Source organism: Oncorhynchus tshawytscha, linkage group LG25 (genome assembly GCF_018296145.1).
Source record: "Oncorhynchus tshawytscha isolate Ot180627B linkage group LG25, Otsh_v2.0, whole genome shotgun sequence".
Lineage (NCBI taxonomy): Eukaryota > Metazoa > Chordata > Actinopteri > Salmoniformes > Salmonidae > Oncorhynchus > Oncorhynchus tshawytscha.
In genome coordinates, this window is record NC_056453.1 from 1,613,484 (window position 1) to 1,638,057 (window position 24,574).

The window sequence follows — 24,574 nt, forward strand, 5'->3', positions numbered from 1 at the left end:
TATTTAATGGCTGCACCCTATCCTTTTGTCATGTACACTTGAGGTCAATCAATATAAATGAGAGGGATTTGTGTACAATGCACATCTGAGAAAAAATACAGAATATCAATGCAATCATTCCAAGGAGTCAAGGAAACATCCATCTATTGTTTGGATTGTACCATAACCACTCTTCCAGACAGCCAACTCTACATCAATCTCTTAGCTTATTAAATAAAGTGACCATTAAGGAAAGCAATATTATAATCATACAAGCGACTGCAATTTCACTTAAGCAATATTCTCTATACCTTTGAATAAAGACGTAGAAAATGTATCATACACAAATAAATAATCTTACACGAGAAGGAAAAACACATTGCAGTTGAGTTAATATTCTTTGCAACACTGAAAGCTGAAATGTTGTCATCGTCATGGTTAGCAACAACACCGTATTCAGTGCAGAGGCACAAGCCTGCTACCCAAGCTTGGTGTTGAGAACACAACACAACTGAGCTGTGTGTTGTTTTCCAGGATTGTTATTTTCTCCTTGCAGAGCAGATGACATGTAATGTATTCCTCATGGGATGAAATCCCCACTGGCATTGAGGGATTTGTGTTTATGTACTGGGGCACTGGGGCACGGGAGACTGGGGACATGACGTGTGACTGGTGTCCAGCAGAGAGGAACGAGGTGCTTACACACAGCCAACTAGATAGCATAGCAGAAAAGGCACCTAGAAATACACTCCCCCCATACACACCAGACAACGACAACAACAACTCAATGCTACTTACTGCACACTTTGAGAAGCAAAGCTTGTGCCATTCACGGTTCCCTCGAATATGACATGTGTTTGTGTATTCCCATCCACACTGGCAATGGGCCTCTACTATAGGTCTTTCTATAAACTAAGGTGTCAGTGAGGATTTCCCTACGCTGGACAACTTGTTACACCTGTTGATAAGTCATTAATAATAAATCAGCACTTTTTGTTATGTCATTACATTAAGATATAATGTCCTTGCATTAATGGCAGTGTAAGTTGTCATTATATCATCTATTAAGTATTGATCAGTTAAATTAGACATTGAACTTGAACCCTGTAAGAACCTGGATCTAGCTGTCGGACAGTTTTTTTGTATAGACATCTAAGAAATGCAGTGTAACTACGTAACATTTTGTGTCTCCTTATGTTACAGGTTGAAAGCATTTTTTAAAGACAGTCAAATCCCCCAAAAGGTGGTTTCTTCAATAATTATGCATAATACTTGTTGGGTGCGCATTTGGTGTCACACTGTTTATTTGCGCCGTGATATTTTCACAATCCTCATCTGATCAAGGAAGGAATTTTCTGAGTGACGAATAGCTGTTGTGATAGTGCATGCGATGCAACAACAACCCAAGTGCTGGAAAAAAGGTGTTCGTGAGGAATGTCCAGAATATTTTGGTGTCTCAATCGTTACACCAGTGAAGACAGTTGTGCCTAGATCCATGTTGGATATAATATCCCTAACGAATTGATGTTGATCCTCTGTTGTAGTCTGCTTGATTTACAGCAGGGTCGTATTAGATTTAACCGAAAAAACATCAATGTAATGAGTTAATATTTTCATGTGTTTTTGTGCCTTGGATTGGACACGAGTCTACTGTGTGCAATTGTGTAGGATAGACTATTGTGCAACACCAAACGCTATTACGCCAAACTACTCTAAATATAATGACAAAATTTACATAGTTTAGTGGGCTTCTTCACATCATGATCTGGTAATGAAAGAACATGACAAATACATTTTGCTTTCCATGTTACACCTGCAATTTGAAACAATAAAAGGGGTTTGAAGTAGCCTACTTGAACTTGAATTTGGAGCTCAGAAAATCAAGTACTAGAATAGGCCTACCTTGAAAATCAGACATTTCCTCAATTTGGTACTTGAATTATTGTATTAAGTCCTTGTAATTATTGTAGCCAGTTAATAAGATCTCTTGCATCCTTATATTTATAATGCTGGCTTCAACTTGGCTTTTCATACAAATCCGTCCGTTACAAAATGAAACTGGTTTTTGGTAACTTTCTCATTATAAAAACAGCGATGGTGAGATTCAAATCTGAGAGGCTACAGAAAAAGGCTACAGAATAGGCAACAGAAAAATAGCCATGCATGCATACAATTGATTTTGTCTGCCAAGTCCACATTATTCTCACATATTTTAGAATGCATTGGCAAGGCCTAAAAAATGCATTATTCTTAAAGTGCTAATGGCCTACTTTAAAAAAACATTCTTTGCATGTTTTTTCTTTTGGGGGGGGGTCTATATTAGGCCCTATACGTACAAAAATATACAGTGAGTTATACAACTGTATAACATTAAGGACAATTATGATTAAGGGCTTGAAAAAGTCCCTGAAAGTCCTTGAATTTACCTTGCCAATGTTTGTATGAACCCTGCTTAAAGGATGTATAGTCCTAGACCTATGTTGTTGTGCAGGTGGAGTTATTTGCATATATTCCTCTAAGTACATGTGGAACTATAAACAAATACTTTATCAAGGGAGTGAAGTAGCACTGTCTCTGTATGTCTAGTAATGGAGAACAATACAATTCTTGCAACATGTCTAGTAGTGTATGTCTGTATGAAAGACTTTTCCTTGTACTTGATTTTCATCTTGGAAAGGTTAATAACACCATCAAAGTATATTCAGGAAACGCATGCATCTCACCTGTGAGTGTCATTAGTATGGTAGGACGATGCTATTGCAGTGCTATTGCAAACGGCTGTGGCAAATTACATTCTGTGGGTATTGATCCTCTGGCAATAGCCAGGGTGTAAAAAATGTGTTTCAATACAATATTTAAGAGTTAACAAGTCAGGAGTTTATTTATGGCGATGATAAAATGTGCCATCCACTGATCAGATTATACATAAACCCTGACAGCAAAAACCCTCTGAAATACAGAGTCACAGATGACCTGTAAATGCATTTCACTAAACATTCTGCTGGTGTGTACGTCGCTAACCCACAAGCTGTAGAGCACACACACACACACACACACACACACACACACACACACACACACACACACACTCCCTCGCTCCCTTGCCAGTAGATCGTATAGCTCAATCTGCATTTTTGAGCCCACTAAGTATGCACTCTCCAGCACAGGGAGCTTGTGGACAGCTGTCTGCTACTTATGGGTCCCCTGACAGCCACTCTGGCAGGCAGAGGCTCAGCGGAGCCCTGGGGATACACTGGCACTGAGGGTCCTCAAGGCTGGTACCCATGGCCTGGCCCACCAACATACGGTAATGAATAAGGCCAAGGATGTGCTGGAATTCTCATCTAATACTGCACCACCCACATACAGGATTTGTGAGATACAGTGTGGCATGATAACAGATTGTTCTCATCATCACATGTCATAGGTTGTCACCATCTTGAAGAGATGAGTGACATACAATGTAATTGCTAATTATTTGATGGATCCAGGGTTCGTACTAACCATTACATCACACTGGTGTGGCATCACCTCAGTATGCACTCATGGCTTGCCTACATTCTATATACAGGTGTTCTATCTTAATATGGCCAGTTTCTCACAGCAAGAAAATAATCCTGCAGCAATAGGAAATGTGGATTAAAATGAATGGACATTTTTGTAGGGGTTGATGCATTTTTAGTTAGGATAAATCAAGTTTGACATTTATAGTGGAAATTACATTTTAGAACCATTTTTAAACTTTAAATACACTACAATTGCAACAAAAGAGTGATCAAGTTAAGATAGCACATCTGTTTTCAACAGTCTTTCCATGATCTCCATTCCGTGTATTCATGAGCTACTACAGTCGGTGCCTCTCGTTTTATTATTACACCATAAAGACAGCAACATAATACAACTTAGAAGTACAAAGTCTTCCTTCTGTACAAACCCAGTACATCAGCTAAGTGGCAAGGACCCCGCAAAGACACTCACGATAACTGACTGCGCCAGCACAGGGAAATACTCTGAGGCATACTATTTTGTTTTGTTCCTAGCATATGACAGACACTAACTTTGAAATGAATTTCATCTGATCTTCAAGGACAACAGTGGAAAACCTTGCATGAACAAACAATGGAAACCTATATTCCATGAAGAAATGTTCCGTCAATAGAATGTCTCCAACAGGAAGTAAACTAACATTCTAGGGTAAAAATATTTTAACCACTATCTTTGAGATGAAATATCACCTTCGAGTTCAGCATAACTGTATGCTTTCTGAAACAACATTGTGACAATAAAACTGATGTTCCACTTCTCATTACTAAGAAGACAAGTAACTCACAGAGAAACACTTTTAATTGACAGGCTGAGATGGTACCGTGCATCGGTAGTGAGTCACAAGCCTCAAGGTGGCCTCTATTAGATGTACGAACATGTCTGACGAGTTTGAAATGTTTTCTCTCCTGTCTTTGATAAGAAGTAATAGGTTTATTAAAACACAAACTAAAGTGGAGATGTCATCCCCGAACAGGGTTTTTCAGCCAGCAGCCAGCCATCCACTGAATACATTAGATATTGAATTATCAACACTGAAAATATGAGGGTAGATCAAGTTACTATTAACAATGCCTGTATTTATAGATGGAGGACTATGATAAATGTTAGTGGGAAGGGTTGAATCCTAACTTGTTTCAGGCAAGTTCAGGTTTTCTGCACCTTTGTTTCAGCTTAGACACATTGGCACCAAAATATGAAAAATGCACATCTGAAATTCTAATTGGCCATGGAGCCTGCCAAGCTTTTGTTAGGAACAATCCCAACAGGCTACAAACTACAAATTGCTACAGACTTTTTAAAATCTCAAATAATTCCTCTGCAACCGCGTATGCTTAGGGACTGTACAACTGAAAATCAGACCTCTCTGAAATGAAAATGGATAGCCATCACTTCAGTAAAATATACACTTGAAAAGAAAAATAGTGACCCACCGTATACCCAAAACATCATTAAAACATAAAGTGGATAGCAGAGAACAAGCCTACCATTTACCCTCACACCTAGGACAGAGTAGAGCATAAGATATACTGTTCTTTGTTTTGTGAGCATTACATGGCAAAGTAGCCAGAAGGTTGTGGATTCGCAGACCTCCGTGGATTATCTCCTTTATAATAAAAGCACTGCATGAATCTATCATCTTATTAGCAGCCAGAGAAAAAAATGCCTTTTATAAACACATTTCATGCAATTCTCCTTCACATGACTGGAGACAAGCAGAATCTATACATCAACAGAGCATGACAAAGAATGAGCGCATGCTACAGCACCGGAGATATATTGATTTCTATATAGGCTGTTGTTAAGAAGAAGATAGACAACTTTAGCACTGTTCCAAATGTAGACTATCAGGTGTAAAATTTGACAGCAAAAGAACCAGTTACAACTGAAGTATCTGATCATCAATGAATCGAGGAAAAGCCGCATATTATCAGGTAGGTCTATATGCACTTGTAACAATTTTTTATTTGAGAAACTATCATTTTCTAATTTATTTTATTTTATTACTTGATATTGTTGTTTCAAAATAGATTTCTGTTGACTGTGATTACGTCATCTGCAAGGCTAAATTAACAAACGAGGCATTCAGAGCTCACCGCATGATCCTCCAACCAAAGACTGGCCAAGCTCGTGTTTCTAAAAGTTCATTCAAAGGCACTGTAGAATGACTATATAGCCTAATAAAGCATTTTTTGTTTCATTACTATTTAATTCTAGGTAATTATTTAGAAATGTTTATGCAAATGTACATTTAATTTTATACAGCCTAAATGTGAAATGCATAGGTATGCTGTTTAAGTGCTGTTTTTGATGTGTTGTTGAAATGATGAGCTGTTCCACCAACCTGAGCACTCTTGCCAACCTGTAGCATTTAATGCTTCACGATTGATTTACTAAATGGCAGGCTATAGCCTTAAAAGAATAAAAATATAGCGTAAATAATACCTTTTCCTTCTTAGGCTACCTGGCTTGTTCCTGATTGATTTAGAGTTAGCCTGTTGAAATGTTAAACTTCAATTTATAGTGATAGACACATGACCTCCCAAGCAAAGAACATTTTTGTCTCCTAGGCTATAGCAGGTTGTAGCGCAGCCTCAATGTCATAGAGACAAACCAAAGCTATCCCATATGAGTCTTTCCCCAGCATTTTTTCAGATTGTTTCTGGCATTGAGGACTTAAGCATCATTATACTGTAGATCTCGTTATATAATCAGGTTCAGAAATGTTTTTATAAATTAAAAAGGGATGGGTCTATGCTTTTAGTCATTTTCTGTAACAAAGCCACAATACCCTCACATACCGCCTCAATTCGAGCCCTGGTTTTAACTTAACACACCGAGCCCTTCACTGACACAGTAGCGGTCTGTGGGTAAAATCACTTGGGCAGCCAGAAACAAAATCCATATTACAACCTATGTGCTGTATTAATTGTGATTTTGCTCTATAACCTATTAGTTCATATGCCTTGCGACCGTGATATATAGGCTTGAAGGCCATGACAATAAGTAGTCACAGTGGCAGAATAAATTCAACCACACCTTTGTTTCATCACAAAACCAGAGAGCAACCTCTGTCCAGTGAAGTCCACAAAGCATATTGCATGTAACAAACAGTTACATGACCTACAGCATGGTCAAGCAAGTTAATGTTTTCGAAATTTTTGGACCACTAAACAACTATTGATTTTGAACCACTCAGAGTTACTGCAAGTCGTAAAGAAAAAAGGAGCTGCGTCCACTATTTCAGGACCATTTCAACTTCAACATCAACATCCTCAAATCAGTCCAATACAGTGACAACTAAAATATACCAAAAATAATTTAGCCCTATAAACATGAGCTAAATATGATGTGGCTGTCCATGTTTCTGATTTTGTGTGCGTGTGCATTCATGCAAGTAGAAAAAACATGCTGAATACCCTACTTGTAGAGAAATGACAATGCCATCTTCCTCTCTTTCATGTTGATGAAACAGTCTGTCACTCTGTCATACAGTATACACTTTCATTTTTTGTTGACTACCAGGCTGAAATGCTTGCTCGCCAGCCTAACTTAATTTCATGGGCAACGTTAGCTAGTTAACATTAGCCTTTTACATCTAGCTACATAGGCACTGTAGATGGATAGCCAAAGGTTGTTTTACGGCGCCCTATTGACGCAGCGGTCTAAGGCACTGCATCTCAGGGCTAGGGGCATCACTACAGACCCCGGTTTGATCTTTGGCTGTGTCACAACCGACCGTGATCGGGAGTCCCATAGGGCGGCGCACAATTGGCCCAGCGTTATCCGGGTTAGGGCAGGGTTTGGCTGGTGTAGGCTGTCATTGTAAAATATGAATTAGGTCTTAACTGACTTGCCTGGTTAAATAAAAATAAATAAAACATAAACATATTAAACGTCTATCCTCGCAGGCCAGGGGCACAATGTATGAACTAACGGTTGGATCAGAATTGCCGTTGTCCAAATCCCTATTACCATCCATGGCTAATTTAGGAGTGCCAATTTTATCTAGCTAGCTAGCCACCGGAGGACAACAACACAACAAGATGCAAATGTAAAAGATGCGTGTCTTCTCGATGCGATTATAGGAGTGACGCCAAATCCAAACTGGCTTCCCTTGACACTTTGTTGGGGTGCGCCAGGACCATTCACAGCTGAGCTCACTCAGTTGAGCTCAATGCTGATTGGCTATTATTATCTACTTTTTTTATCAAGGGAGGCCAAATGCTATCTGGCTTCCCTTGCATTCAATACTACCGCTGGCAACAATGTCATACTTTTTTGGACCAGACAGCATGAGATAGATGACATCATTAAACTAGGACGGTGAATCTTTCTAATAAGTTTGGTTTTAATATTTTTCATAATTTCATTTTTGATCTGCTTCTTTAAAAATAAAAAATAAAATAAAAACATAAATAAATGTAAAATGTAATGATATCATAAAATCGGCAGGATAAAAAGAAAACACATTGCTGTTGGACCAGCCTTCGTTATAGTAGGCCTAGGGGTAAGGGTAGTTACGGAGGCCTTGGGTTTTAACCATATCAAACGTAAAACAAGAAATTGTTACAGAAAAACATCTTCTAAATACAAAGTGCATGGACACAAGTAACCTACATCATGGAGGTTGTTTCATGTACATGCAGAACAGGAGCTGTATTTTATATATATTTATTCATTTAACCTTTATTTAACTAGGCAAATATTCATATTCATATATTTACAATGACGGCCTACCAAAAGGCAAAAGGCCTCCTGAAATGAAATAGAAATATAGGACAAAACACATCACGAGAAGAGAGACAACACAACATCACATAAAGAGAGACCTAAGATAACAACATAGCATGGCAGCAACACATGACAACACAGCATGGTACTGTAGCAACTCTACATGACAACAACATGGTACTATAGCAACACAACATGGCAGCAGCACAACATGGTAGCAGCACAAAACAGGGTACAAACATTATTGGGGACATACAACAGCACAAAGGGCACGAAGGTAGAGACAACAATACATCATACAAAGCTCCACAACTGTCAGTAAGAGTGTCCATGATTGAGATTAAGAGATTGAGATAAAACTGTCCAGTTTTGAGTATTTATTGCAGCTCGCTAGCTGCAGCGAACAGAAAAGACGAGCGACCCAAGGATGTGTGTGTGTGCTTCTGTCAAGCAAGTAGGCCTAGCTCTTATTTCCTGAATAGGAATAAATAGGCTTCAACACAAAGCCCTCTTGTTGTTAGTAGCCTAAAGTCTAAAATAAAGACTGTTTAAATCAATTAGGCCTTCTTGAATAGCCTACTTTCAACACCCATGCACTGTCCATCTCCACAGCTGCTGCTTCATAGTTTTTAGTTTTTTATTAATTTCACCTTTATTTAACCAGGTAGGCTAGTTGAGAACAAGTTCTTATTTGCAACTGCGACCTGGCCAAGATAAAGCGTAGCAATTCGACACATACAACAACACAGAGTTACACATGGAATAAACAAAACATACAGTCAATAATACAGTAGAACAAAAGAAAACAAAAAGTCTATATACAGTGAGTGCAAATGAGGTAAGTTAAGGAAATAAATAGGCCATCGTGGCGAAGTAATTACAATATAGCAATTAAACACTGGAATGGTAGATCGGCAGGAGATGAATGTGCAGGTAGAGATACTGGGGTGCAAAGGAGCAAAATAAATAAATAAATACCAGTATGGGGATGAGGTAGGTAAATAGATGGGCTGTTTACAGATAGGCTAAATACAGGTGCAGTGATCTGTAAACTGCTCTGACAGCTGGTGCTTAAAGCTAGTGAGGGAGATGTGAGTCTCCAGCTTCAGAGATTTTTGCAATTCGTTCCAGTCATGGGCAGCAGAGAACTGGAAGGAAAGACAACCAAAGGAGGAATTGGCTTTGGGGGTGACCAGTGAGATATACCTGCTGGAGCACGTGCTACGAGTGGGTGCTGCTATGGTGACCAGTGAGCTGAGATAAGGCGGGGCTTTACCTAGCAGAGACAGATAGTAATGTAAGTTATATAAATAACTTGAATATGGCTTATTGTGAGGTCAATAGCGCTGATAAATAGCTTCATTGCTGGCAAAAAAACATATTGTTTTTATTCAAATCAATTCCAGCAGTAGCAAGCTTATCTCCGGTCGTCCTTTACATTTTTGCGCTCTATATCTCGTGCACAGATATTGCATTTTTTGGAGGAAGCCTGTGACATGCCTTCTTAGGCAGCACCAAGCATGGTCCTCCTCCATTTTTCTCCAGGTAACAATTTTGACTGCTGCCTTACTGTACTTTCAGTTTTTTTCACTGCAGGGCTAGTAAGTGAATTTATGACATCTGTGAGAGAGGTTTGAATGGGCAAGGCAAAGCTGGTGTTACATTTAATTGTTTCTCAAAGAGATGGGAGCCATCACATCTGATCCATCTGCCAAAACAAGACAGAATGTGCCAAGAGACAAAGGTGACAGCCAAAAAAAGCGCATAAGTGATTGGAAATGTGTGGATACCCTATTTTTACAGATGTGTGCCTACAGTAGCAGTTAATGCTTATAGTCATAGCAAGGGAAAATGCACTGTCATTATAATGGTGTTACTGTGACAGAACACAGAAATATATCATTCCATGTCTAGCTAAAAGCGAATTGTTTTAATTTCTACATGTTTTTTCTCACAGAAATATTCACATACACAAATAACAAGAAAACATTTTTTTTGTAAGTCTACTTGTCAAACTTTGTCATGTCGGCTGCACATTCTTTTCAGATATTTCAGAAATATTGAGCGGGTACAAATGTTCAAAAGATAAATTCCAAATGTTTTATTTTGAATCAATAGCTTTACACTTTATTTTCTTCAACAGCCAAAGCAAATTACTGTGTGTTGAAACTGTAGTCAAAGTTCAGCCTTCACAACAATTGTTTTCTCATGTAGGAAGCTTCTGAATAAGTAACACCAGACACCATTTTCAGCTATAGGGAATACAAAGTTATCCTCTTCACCTCTGAGGATTATTCACTTCCTCAGAAGTGGTGAGAACTAAAGCAATTCATTTTCCCCTTTGACCTGTTAACAACTGATGAACATCTGTGTGACATCAAATAGAAAACACAACAGAAGCAACATGCTGTATGCTTCACCATGGAAACTAGACACAAATTCAATTTGCTTTTAAAAAGTAATGAATTACACTGTTTCATCGTGTAAGGATATTCAGTAGAACTGAAAATTACAATTCTCAGTTCTGATGCGCTTATAGTGTGAAAGAAACTAACATCAACCAATGGTAATTTGATGAGAAAACATGTTTTGGATATGAAGTGCTTATAATTGAGAAACACTGTCAACACCAGTAATAAGCTGCAAATACACATTCTACTCTCTTAATGAATACAAGTAATCACACTGATATAGGAAATTATAAAATATAAATAATATATTCAACTTAGCAGCCGCTTTTATCCAAAGTGACTTATAGTTATTCGTGCATACCACAGCTGGCTGGTAACACCTTAATTGGGGAGGACAGGCTCATTGTAATGGCTGGAAGGGAATTAATGGAATGGTATCAAACACATGGTTTTAATATGTTTTAATACCATTCAATTAACTCTATTCCAGCCATTATTATGAGCAGTCCTCCCCTCACCACCCTCCTGTGGTGCTTACATTTTACGTAATCAAACTCACTATCCTGACGTTGCAAGTGCCATACTCTTCCAACTGAGCTACAGAGGACCATGGAAGGCACAAAGAGGGTGAGGCCTGAGAGGCACTCACATAAATCCAATAAATGAAGAGAAGGAGAGGTGGGACTTCAAGGCTGTTAGGGAGAGAAAACAGAACTCCCTACAGAGAAGAATGGCTTGATCCCCCATGGTTAGCAGAAGAAGATCATGTTTGAGCTACAGTATCTATTGGATACCGGGAAAGATCTGTTGGAGATCACTTGGCCCCCCACAGAGGCTGGTGATGAGGGTGTTGGTTGAACTTAGTGAGCTATAGGCTAGTGGCACACAAATACCTGTCTCTCCAGAGGGCAGTTTGGCAAGCTAACACTTGCTGACGGTCTTAGAACCATGAGAAAGAGTAAGATAAGCAGCTGCAGGAGCCGAAAGCTGCAGAGAGGAGATGCCTGTCTGGAAACCCCACTCTCCATTTCTGATGGCTCAGCCTTCGACATTTCTTAAGACAGCTGTTTTAAAAGTTTAAATGTGTTAGAGAGAGAGAGAGAGAGAGAGAGAGAAAGAGAGAGAGAGAGAGAGAGAGAGAGAGAGAGAGAGAGAGAGATGGTATAGCCTGACAAGTGGGTGAAATAGCATTGCTCAGTTATCACTGCAAAGAGTCTGTGTTTGCTTTCTTACCTCCAGAGTGAGATGGGGGACCACACAACAGCACCACCCCCTGTCCCTCGCGAACTGACACTGAGTTTCTTCGGTGGGTCTTGAAGTTCCCCAAGTCTGAAAAACAATAGGCATTTATGTAAAACCCCCTGTTGGATTGTGGCCTAACAAATCGTTGATAGTTTGCAAGATAAAACAGATGGAAAAAAACATGTTTGTGCAGAGCAAGAAAACAGAGTCTACAAATTAGAGGGAAATCAAAAGAAAGGAAAGACTGACTCTTTTATTCAAAATTGAAAATCTCATCTTTGCTGCAGCTGTGCTGTGCATCCAACTTATCGAAAGTAAACATTGGTCAGAAAGAAAAGTGGTGTATTTAGCTGGAGATGAATAGTCACAATGGAGCACAATGGAGCATTGTCTTGTGCAGTAAGTATACACATTTGGGGGTGGTAAACAACCTTAAGCTGAAAAAAAGATAGCTTAATAGAAAATGAGTCAAGTAAAAGTGAAAGTAACCCAGTAAAATATTACTTGAGTAAATGTCTAAAAGTATCTGGTTTTAAGTGTACTTAAAACCTGTTGTGACTAGGGGGCAGTATTTTCATTTTTGGAAAAATAACATTCCCAAAGTAAACAGGATATTTTGTCAGGACAAGATGCTAGAATATGCATATAATTGACAGCTAGAAAACACTCTAAAGTTTCCAAAACTGTAAAAATAGTGTCTGGGAGTATAAAAGAACTGATATTGCAGGCGAAAGCCTGAGAAAAATCCAATCCGGAAGTGACTCATGTTTTGAATGCTCTGCATTCCGATGCATCCCTATTGAGCAGTGAATGGGCTATCAACCAGACGAATTTTTCTACGTATTCCCCAAGGTGTCTACAGCATTGTGACGTAGTTTCACGCCTTTATGTTGAAGAATAAGCGTAAGCGGCTACATTGCGCAAGTGGTCACCTGATGGCTCTCAGAGTGATTCTTGCGTAAAATACAGAGGTAGCCATTTTTCCTCTCGCTCCTACTGAAAAACCAATTGTCCCGGTGGATATATTATCGAATAGATATTTGAAAAACACCTTGAGGATTGATTATAAACAACGTTTGCCATGTTTCTGTCGATATTATGGAGCTAATTTGGAATATTTTTCGCCGTTGTCGTGACCGCAATTTCCGGTCGATTTCTCAGCCAAACACGAAGAACAAACGGAGCTATTTCCCCTACAAAAATAATATTTTTGGAAAAAAGGAACATTTGCTATCTAACTGGGAGTCTCGTGAGTGAAAACATCCGAAGCTCATCAAAGGTAAAATATTTAATTTGATTGCTTGTTTGATTTTCGTGACCAAGTTACCTGCTGCTAGCTGGACATAATGCTATGCTAGGCTATCGATAAACTTACACAAATTCTTGTTTTGCTTTGGCTGTAAAGCATATTTTGAAAATCTGAGACGACAGGGTGATTAACAAAAGGCTAAGCTGTGTTTCAATATGTTTCACTTGTGATTTTCATGAATAGGAATATTTTCTAGTAATATTTATGTCCGTTGCGTTATGCTAATTAGTGTCAGATGATGACAACGATCCCGTTCACGGGATGGGAGTTACAACAAGTTAATGGAAAATTCCACCCAAAAACTATATTTTGGTATTTGTTATATTAGTCCATTATTGACATAGTACCAAAATGTTTTGCTCGTCAGCAATCAAGTTTTCAGGACATGTAACTTTCAAAATGCAAAAATCATCCCCATATGATGCATTTTGCATCATATGATGCTGTGTTTTGCGTCATACAGCAATGATGTCTGTATTTTCCTTTAATTTTCCTTTAAGTACAGTCAAACTTGAGCCGAAGTACAAAGTGAAAGTACAAATTCCTTATATTAAGCAAACCAGACATAACGATTTCCTTTTTATTTGCGGACAGACAGAGCAAAGTCAGTATTATTTTTAGTGAGTCTGCCAGATCAGAGGCAGTAGGGAGGACAACTGGTTAAATTGATAGGTGCGTGAATTGGACTAAAATTCTGTCCTGCATGAGGAGGATGTAACAAGTACTTTTTGGTGTCAGGGAAAATGTATGTGAGCAAAAGTACATATGTTCTTTAGGAATGTAGTGGAGTAAAAGTAGAAGTTGTCAAAAATAAAAAAAATATTTAAGTAGTACTTTAAAGTATTTTTACTTAAGTAATTTACACCACTGCTGTTTACTGAGGGATCCCAAGTCTCAATGTGAGAATATTATCACCAATAATGCCAAGTGAACAGAAAGCTGATGAAAAGTACCATTTGTCTAAAGATGGAAGCTAACATGTCTATCTTCCAAACATTATGAACACTGCACACAGTAAGCATTCTAAATTCACACGATTAAGGAATAACATCTTGTCAAAAAACTGAATTTTAATGACCCCATTAATCAATACAATTGAGGGAGAAAGAAAGGCGTGTCATTGGGCTGAAACCAAGTTTGATTTCATCAGAAAATCCCCAAACACAAAGAATAATCTATCTATGAAGCCACCCATTGCAGTAAAATGCATTTGTCTAGGGCAAAGCTGAACAGATTGAAACATTTCAGTCCTGTGAAAGATTTTACGTTGAAAATGATTTTTACTGCTTCATGCAGTAAAAGTCATTCTTGTACTACATTTTAGATATTTAATAGTTTCAAGTTTTAATTTCACATGCACAAGTACAGTGAAATGCCTTTCTTGCAAACTCAAAACCCAACAATGCAATAATCAATTATAATGTAATACTAGAAAAACAGACGGGAAATAAAGACGAAAGGGTATCAAACAGTATATACAACACTGTGCACCATATAGGAATCACTACCACATGAGAATGTCATCACCACTAGATTAGATGATTGTAGCACGGCTGAGCCAGACGGAAAAATATCACAGCTGAGGCTGTGATCATGTAATTTTACATCTGAAATTATGAACTCATAGTCCACAAACATTAAAAAGTCGATATTGGACCCAAAGTGTTGTGGATAAAACCAATAAGGCCCAAATCAATATGGGGCTCCAGTAGGCAGAAAGTATTTTGCTTAGCCCAAGTCACACATGAAGGATTTTAATGGCTCCAGTGGTTATCAGGTTTCCATTGTGGGTTTTTTCATCACTCTTAATACCGCAAACATTACAAAGCAATTTCAAAATGGCTTAGAAACTAAAATTACCTTTTTATTGAAACTAATTTATGCTTGACAATTGATGGAAAACAATAACAGGTCACAACAGCTTCCTGCAATTCTCCCTGCTATTGTTGCCCAGCAGATCTGGGTAAGGGTAATTCGGGGAGCACAGAACAGTCTTCATGGATGAGTGTGCAGAGGAGTCTCGGGTGGGAGCTGGATAAATACATTGCAATAGGAACTTCTCAATGCCTTTCAAGAGGTTGTAAGCAGTGATTCAATTTGGAATAATGCCACAGCTACCACAGACATGAAAGGAGCAGCTCCACAACACAGATACATTCGTTTGGAGAAATAAAAGCTGCACAGACAGGTACTGTAGATATCTCACAAAGACAAAACGGCAGCAAAAATTACCTCAATACAAGATAAAAAATCTTGGTAATATTTTTTGTTGTTGTTGTAGTGTACGGAATGTTGCATTTTGTTTATATGTGATGACACAGTATTGATAAAATTAAGTTGAAATTACTTGTTTGAGTTGATTTAGCTAACCCAGAAAATGCATTTACTTGTTTTGAGTTGATTTAGTTTACCCAGAAACTGCATCAAGATAATTTGCCTTGGATTAAGATATTCTGATTAGTATCAAGCCTTTTATTATTGTAGGTTAAAATAAGCAAAATGATCTGGCGTCTTATCAAGGCAAATTATCTCAGTGCACTGGTAGATAATTTAGCTTATTTTAACCAAAAAAAAGGCTTGATACAAGTCAGAATATCTTAATACAAGACAAAGGCATTTTCAGGGTAAGCTAAATCAACAAAAAACAAGTAATTTTGACTGAATTATCTCAATACAAGATAAACTAAAATCTAGGTGAAGTCTACAGTAGGTAAGATTTTCATTTTTTGCAGTGTGGTAACTTACTGCAAGTGGCTAAAATGAAGCCTGTCTACATAAAAATGGCCAAATTTAGAAAGACAGCTGGTGACACAAAATACATTCATACTGTATCTTTCTACCACTGGGAACAAAGAGACATTTATTTGATAACGGGTGCAGATTTAAGAGCACATATTGTTCCAATTGGATTAATTAACCTTAATTAACCTCTGTAATATATCCATATTGTCATGTCACCTCGAGCATCAATGTTGGAATGAAAGCTCTCTCTTTCCAGGGCGACTTGATGGAAAGTCCTGAGCATCTCTCTCAGCAACCAACCAAACCTGCTTTCAAACTAGCTTGCTGTTAGTTCTGCTCCAGGAGCAGATTTAAATGTAAAATTACTGGGCTCACTGATTTATTAAGAGGACTATAAGGTCAGCTAATATATGTCATACTGGTTATGGGACAAGTCGATTAGGAGGCAGGCTTTAATTATTTCTTCAAACATAAATCTCCTCTTAACCCAGGAACCCACTTTTGCTAATAGCTATTTGAGACTCTTAAGCTCTATTAAGAAAAGCAATTCTTTGCAATTTCTCACAGATGAATGTGAGATTTGGCAATTAAGAGTCAATTAGCTATATGCATCTACCTCAGCAATTTAACTGATCTCTAAAAAAAGAGAGATGATTTTCTGATACCATTGAACCGCACACTGATAGAAATAAGTAGAAAGTTAATTCCATTTGTGAATAATTGATGTTGAATAGTATTCTGAACACATTTGTCTACATCCAAATTGGTTTCATGTGCTATGGCAGTTCAAATTGCACAATTAGTTTCTAGACAGTTTTACAGGTTTTAGAGAATATGATATAAAACATGAATCTCTGACTGACTGACTGGGCTTATTGTCTGCAAGTGAACTCCTCATTTGGTAAGTCTAGACTCCTTGACTTTTCTCTATCAAAACACAGTTTTAATGAATGGCTTGCAGATGTCCCGTACATGTGGGCCCATGGAGGTAATTCTTTGTCTATAGTGGTCCAATCTGGGAACCAGGGGATTGGTAACAAAAGGTTTGGAGTGACACTGCCACCCTCTTTCATCTCAACACAGGATGGGGTGCTAGATAAAAGCCCCAGAGAGCCTAGGAAATAGAGAGCCTGAAGGAACAAAGTGGACAAAAGCATTGGACATCTAAGGTGCTGAGTAAATTTTACAAAGTATATTTTTGGGCATTATTTAGGATAAAAGCCGTTGTAGTAACACGAAGCGGTACTGGGGCCACTTCACTGCCAGTGCAGGAGGCTATGTTTGATCATCCCGATAAAATACACATGCACACACCCATGTGCGCGCACCCCCCCCCCACACACACACACATAGAGAGAGATAATGATAGTGCTAAAATCAAACTGTGCCCCCTCTCGTCCTAAAATCAGAAGCAGAGCAAACAAACCATTGTTGCAAAAAGGTCCTGAAGATCCCAGCCAAAATTCTTATTACAGAATGATACAGCCAATGCCTCAAGAAGAGCCTGTAAGGTCAGAGGGGACAGTGCTGGAGACTTGACCAAATGCATGCTCCTCTGAGCACACAGCTGTGCACATGGGCACTTTTTGTTCAAAAGAAAGCATGAAAGCATGCAGTCAGCCTTCAAGAGATATGCCTAATAATTCTCATCTCAGTCGCAAGAGAAGAGGCAGGCCTTGTAAATGTTGGTATTGAACTACTCTTCCCATGATTTATTGAGAAATTAAGGTAAAGTAATATACACTGAGTGTACAAAACATTCGGAACCCCCTTCCCAATGTTGAGTTGCAACCCTTTTGCTCTCAGAACAGCCTCAATTCGTCGGGGCATGGACTCTACAAGGTGTCAAAATCATTCCACAGGGATGCTGGCCCATGTTTACTCCAATGCTTTCCACAGTTGTGTCAAGTTGGCTGGATGTCCTTTGGGTGGTGGACCATTCTTGATACACAGGAAACTGTTGAGCGTGAAAAACCTAGCAGTGTTGCAGTTCTTGACACACTCAAACCGGTGCACCTGGCAGCTACTACCATACCCATTCAAAGGCACCTAAATATTTTGTCTTGCATATTCACCCCCAATGGCACACATACACAAAACCTGCAAGTAAGCATTTTGTTTCACAGGGGAGTTCATTTCGCTTGAAAGATAGATTCCTCTTTTCACGCTTAACTTACTGAAACTGGGGTTAACTGTAGCTGACATTACATCATAATGTAGGTTTAAAAAGCGTAGGTTCAAATGTACAGTACTGAAAGTAATTTACTTTCATTTTGTTCTTATCATAGAAGAACCGTTTAAAGCCACAAAGGGGAGACAAGCACATGACATCTGAAGCAATTGCATACAGTCTATGCAGGTAAAAAAGTTCTAAAGCCAGAATATAGCTGGTAGCTATTTACACTTAATTAACTCAGTTTACCATATTCCCTCTATTCACATTATCACAACAGCTGGAGAGTAGTGTTCAGGAAATATTTGCATTTAAACGAGGGATTCATGTAAATCCTTCAGGAGTTACGGGAATTTTACACCATGTTTAGCAACTCTAGTAGGATTCTCAAATCTCTGGATGCGGGGGGCTCGTATAAAAGATGAAAAAACGGAAGTAAATAAACAGCACATCTGTCTGCATAATTGCACATGCTCTGTGAGAGAAATACAGCTGTACTCTGTGAGTACAAACTAAAAACAACTGAGGACTGTATTGTGGCAAAATGTATACAGTATGTATAAAAATGTCTGCACTAACATAGTTTTAATCTGGACCCATATTTCCATATTAATTGACAACAAATACATCCCATAGCTTATTATTGGTAAATCTTTGGTCTAACTCTGTAGTCAAACAATAATACACTGTAGAACAATGTATCACATTGAAATCATGACCTTTGAGGTGGCACCTCTGTGACTCAGAAACATTGCATATACAAGCTATTCATCCATATGAATTATGGGTGTGCATCTTTTACATAATCACCGATAAAGAATCAATAGAAATAATAATCAAGGGAAGGCGGTATTGAGTGAGAGAGCGACCCTCTAATCCATCAGTTAGCCATGCGTCAGGCAGCAGACAGGGACAACTCCTCACTGGCAGCACCACCATCCATCACAAGTTCATGGGAGGTCAGATTACGTCAGATTATTTGGAGCACTGCTACTCAGGGGGGTAACATTGACAATCCTGGAAAATATCTAGAGGAACAAAACTTTCTCCAACTGAAGAATATGTGCATATACCTATTCAGAGTGACGATTGTTGTCCATATTGAAATTCAAAAGCTGGGTGTTGGTTGGTTGTAATTCAAATCAAATCAAATGTTATTGGTTGCGTACACATATTTTGCAGATCTTATCACAGGTGTTGTGAAATGCTTATGTTCCTAGCTCCAAAAGTGCAGTAAACAATACACATGGGGCATTACTAGAGATAAAAGGATATCTAACCAGTGGTGTAAAGTACTAGAGTAAAAATACTTTAAAGTACTACTTATGTAATTTTTGGGGGTATCTGTACTTGACTTAACTATGTATATTTTGGACTAATTGTACTTTAAATTCACTACATTCCTAAAGAAAATATTGTATAGGATTTTCCATTCATTTTCCCTAACAACACAAGGTACTCGTTACATTTTGAATGCTTAGCAGGACAGGAACCTATGACAATTGGGTACTTTTTCCACCACTGTATCTAAGCATGACTGCCAAATCTCTTACATGTAAGCAGACGCAGATGGTATAACACAGGGATGGGCAACTTTGATGTGGGTGGGGGCAACAAACAAATCTGAACTCATCATGACGGGCTCGTGGGTCTGCTTACCCAAATTCATGCCCACATATGCAGTCAGAGTCTAGCTTAGCCTTTTGGGGGACCTAAGTGAAAACAAATTCTGTCTTTTGCCATGGGGGTGTAGAGAAAATGTTGCAATTTTATAATTCTATAACTTTTGTCATGGGGCGGAGAGAAAAATGTGCAGTTTTACAGCTGATTTCCTGCAATTCTACTCATTTTGCCATAGGGTGGAGAGAAATGTTTGCAGATTTTAAATTGATATTTGAGTGAGAGTCACTAATAAAATCAATGGTGTACCACCCATTTGGTAATTCGACCATGACTACTACAAGTTTAGATAGCTGGCTAGACTAACTTACCAATCTAAAAAATGGTAGTTGACATAGGCTAATTGAGTGACTCTCAGTGACTGACATAACAATTGAGAGAAAACTGCTGATGCACAACCAAATGTCAAAATTGCATCTTCTGTATTCTTCCATTCTAACTCTCAACAGTAAGTTGAGACCCCGACTGAGTTCCTAAAATTATTATTATTATTTTATTTTTTTTTGGGGGGGGGGGGATTGATCCGTAGGCAGCCCTCCGTATAAGATATTCCATTTATTTCTGACAGCTCTTCGCCTGTCCCCACTGTCACTTCAAGTTCATAGACAGGGAAATGAGCAGATGGAAAACTAGCCATCAGTATAAACTAAAGTGAGCAACAGTTCCAACACCAGAGGATTTGTATCCACAGAGCAAACAGATTGAACATTACATCAACCAGGACAAGTCTATCCTGAGAGTGAGAGGTTGTGAGGAATAAATGACAAATCGCATGAATATTGAGACAGAATGAAATAAACATGACAGTTGTTGTACCAAATGGAAAAGGAGTGCTAGAGGGAGAATAACTATCCACAGTGTTGAAAGGGGCCGGATGACATGGACATGATATACAGTACAGAGTTTGAGAGATTGCTATTAATTTATAAATCATGTAGAAAATCTTTCTTATCTATTGATTCTTGACATTCTTAAAATATTTGTACTTTTAGCCATTGAGACCTTGATAAACCCCAGGAAATGTATCACAACACCAACAAAGTATTGCAAAACTAAATCACAGTACACAAGAAACATGATTAAGACACTATGCATGAGTTTTACTATCAATGCCTATTTAAGTAAAAAAATACTTTCTATACCCAGAACCCAATTACTGAAATAGGAGGCAGAGCTTGTTCTTCAGACAGCATCAGCGCGTCCATTATGACAATTATCTATTTCCTACGGATCTTACTGAAAAGGCTTTCGGTATCTATGCAATTAAAGCAAGCCAATTCAAGAGGAAAGGCAGAGAAAATCATATCTCCTTAAAGTACTTTGGGACCATTTGATGTTCACTGTTTTTGAATCCTTTTTACACTGAACAAAAATATAATCGCAACATGTAAAGAGTTGGACCCATGTTCATGAGCTGAAATAAAAGATCCCAGAATTGTTACATGTACGCACAAAAAGCTTATTTCTATCAATTCACCTGACAGGTGTGGCATATCAAGAAGCTGTTGAAACAGCATTATCCTTACACAGGTGCACCTTGTGCTGGTTAATATAAAATTACACTAAAATGTGCAGTTAATTTCTCTACAATAAGCCTTCACCAACATTGTTGAGAGAATTTGGCAGTACGTCCAACCCGGCCTCACAACCGCAGACCATGTGTAACCACTCCATCCCAGGATGTCCACGTCCGACTTCTTCACCTGTGGGATCATCTGAGACCAGCCACCCAGACAGCTGATGAAACTATTGGTACAAACTAAGAATTTATGCACAAACTGTTAGAAACCGTCTCAGGGAAGTTCATCTCTGTGCTCGTCGTCCCCACCAGGGTCTTGACCTGACTGCAGTTCGGCGTCATAAACAACTTCTGTGGGAAAATGCTCACCTTTGATGGACACTGGCACACCGGAGAAGTCTTCTCTTCACAGATGAATCCCGGTTTCATCTGTACCGGGCAGATGGCAGACAGCGTGTATGGTGTCACATGGGCGAGCGTTTTGCTGATGCCAACATTGTGAACAGAGCAGGCATAAGCTACGGACTACGAAAACAATTGCATTTTATCGATGGCATTTTGAATGCACAGAGATACTGTGATGAGATCATGAGGCTATTTGTTGTGCCATTCATCGGCACACTCGCCTAATGTTTCAGCATGACAATGCACGGCCCCATGTCGAAAGGATTTGTACACAATTCCTGGAAGCTGAAAATGTCCCAGTCCTTCCATGGCCTGCGTACTCACCGGACATGTCACCCATTGAGCATGTTAGGGATGCTCTGGATCAATGTGTACAACAGCGTGTTCCAGTACACGCCAATATCCAGCAACTTCCCCCAGCCATTGAAGAGGAGTGGGACAACATTCCACACGCCACAATCAACAACCTGATCAACTTTATGAGAAGGAGATCTGCTGCGCTGCATGAGGCAAGTGGTGGTCACACCACATGATTTCTGATCCACGCGCCTAGCTTTTTTTAAAGGTATCTGTGGCCAATAGATGCATATCTGTATTGCCAGTGAAGTGAAAACCATAGATTAGGGCCTAATGAATTCATTTAAATTGACTGATTTCCTGATATGAACTGTAACTCAGTAAAATCTTTGAAATTGTTGCATGTTGTGTTTATATTTTTGTTCGGTGTATTATCTCAACTCTACGAGGTCAAGCTCCAGCAAATTCATCACAGAGAACATTTTCAAACACATAAATAGCCAACTTTCATTACGCTTCTCTGGAAGAAGATGCTATTGATTGATGCATACTGCCATCGAATGTATTTTAAGAGCATTATTTTAAGAGCTGACAGAATGTATTATTGATTTAGCTGAACTGGGCTGCACCACTTAAGAGCATTAAATATTGTATGCATGTTACGGTGAAAAGATGGTTCAAATTTCACTGTGAAATACCATTCAAAGATTGAATCTGAATCAACATAAAACCATTTTCAAGGTCAAAAACAGACAACATGGAAACAGGTAAGAAATGAACTCATGGATTATTAATATGATGTATAGTATATTTGTCCTGCAGGCATAACAGGGCCAAATCCATCAATAATCACTCATATCTAAAGTATTTATGAGATCAATAAACAGTGTATTAAATGTCCTCTTCTCCAATGGAATTAACTTAATGTATCAATGCTTTCTGCTTTAATTTTACAATCAAATCTTTCAATGTTGACATGAACCACATATTCTAACAAATTACAAGATACACTCTCTAATAATATCAACTGCCCTTTAAAGTATTGTCTTGAACCCGCACCATTCAATCATCATGTGGAGTTATTTAAGCTATACCAAGAGAAATAAAGAAGACAGATGACAGTCACAGATGCAGGTCCTTACTATGTGACAACATCCCAAGACTTTAAGGTCAGGCCCGGACAATTGATGGAACTGTCACTGTTTCGCCTTATAGTGACAGTGGAGTTCCCTACAGAATCGGATTACTCTTGCTCCGGAGTGAGACTGGGCCCGGCCAGGGGGACAAAATAAATGGCCTGTGAGGGATGGGGCGGCCTTGTTCCCACCGTGGGGCATCAGAACTGAATCTGAAGAAGCCATCATTCACTTCACTGTCCATGTCTTCATTTTAGCATGTCCAATAACTGGAGAAGCAGCAAGGAGTATTGACTTCCTCTTACTCAAAAGGAAAACAGCTAAATTGAGACCGTTGTCTGTCAGTTATGTGCATAAATTCTGCTATCTTTCTTCACATTTGAGTCATTTAGCAGACATTCGCATCCAGAGTGACTTGCTGTAGTGAGTGCATACATTTTTGTACTAGTCCCACATGGGAATCAAACCCACAACCCTTGGTGGTGCAAGTTCCATGCTCTACCAACAGCCACATGGGACCATTTATCCTCTTCTACTCAGGTCTGTCAGTTATAATGTCCAAGAAAAAGAATAATATAAATATATACTGCTTTATCTTATCTTTATCTTATTCTTCTATTCCCATTACCTTCACATGCTGAGAGAAGATGATTTCTGTTCGGTTTTTGTACTCACTATGACATTACGTTTGCTCAATATACTTGAAGTAAACAACTTTGAAAGTATGTCCTGTATTATAAAGACAGTATGTGGTAGTGTAGGCATTTATCGTTATTTATTTTGAGTTGAAGCTTGAGGAAAGTGATGAAGAGGTATTTTTAAGCGTTGGAGTTGTAGTTTCCTGTATTAGCTCTATCAGGATTAAGATCCTGAGTGTGGAGTCACAGCACTGGCAAATGCTGCTCCCCAAGGAGACGCTTCCATGTTGATTGCTTTATCAGACGGGACACAAGACACTATGACAAGTCTCACTGACATATCTTTTCTGTCACATGCCTTCACACTGCTGGCTAGTACAGTATGATCAGAGAGGGAATAAAAGATAGTTAGTGACTTACATGCAAAGGTTAGACTGGCCTCTCGGCTCACGATGGTCCCAAAAGAGTTGGAGGCGAGGCACTGATATGTTCCAGCATCTTGGTCTTTGTTTAAATGGCTGATTCGGAGGTTGCCTCCAGACAGGCTATAGTGTGAGCCTGATTTGGGAGTGATCGCAGTGCCATTCAGTTTCCACCTAAAAACAAAATGAAAAGCAGTCAGATCCAGGTCCACTATTAACTTCAATCTATTGTAGATCATGTACTGTACCTTTATGGAAATATGAGATTCTGACAAAAACCTCAAAGAAGGCAAATGCTGATTTTACCTTAATTTGAGTAGTAAAGGATCAAGAGAGCCCTCAAA

At 38.8% G+C, this 24,574-nt stretch overlaps 2 protein-coding genes across 5 annotated transcripts in view; both read right to left on the reverse strand.

The window, feature by feature from the left end:
• The window catches only part of ccdc186 (coiled-coil domain-containing protein 186), a 1,196,038-nt gene that overhangs the window by 679,568 nt on the left and 491,896 nt on the right, over positions 1 to 24,574 (reverse strand). The gene's annotated exons all lie outside the window — the stretch shown is intronic.
• The window catches only part of LOC112220393 (contactin-4), a 227,456-nt gene that overhangs the window by 111,551 nt on the left and 91,331 nt on the right, over positions 1 to 24,574 (reverse strand). For all 3 annotated transcript variants that reach the window (XM_024382295.1, XM_024382275.1, XM_024382285.1), the window contains exons 4-5: positions 24,229 to 24,404; positions 11,901 to 11,996 (exon numbers count right to left, since the gene is read on the reverse strand). In XM_024382295.1, coding sequence (XP_024238063.1) covers positions 11,901 to 11,996; positions 24,229 to 24,404 — 272 coding nt within the window. The remainder of the gene's footprint in view (positions 1 to 11,900; positions 11,997 to 24,228; positions 24,405 to 24,574) is intronic.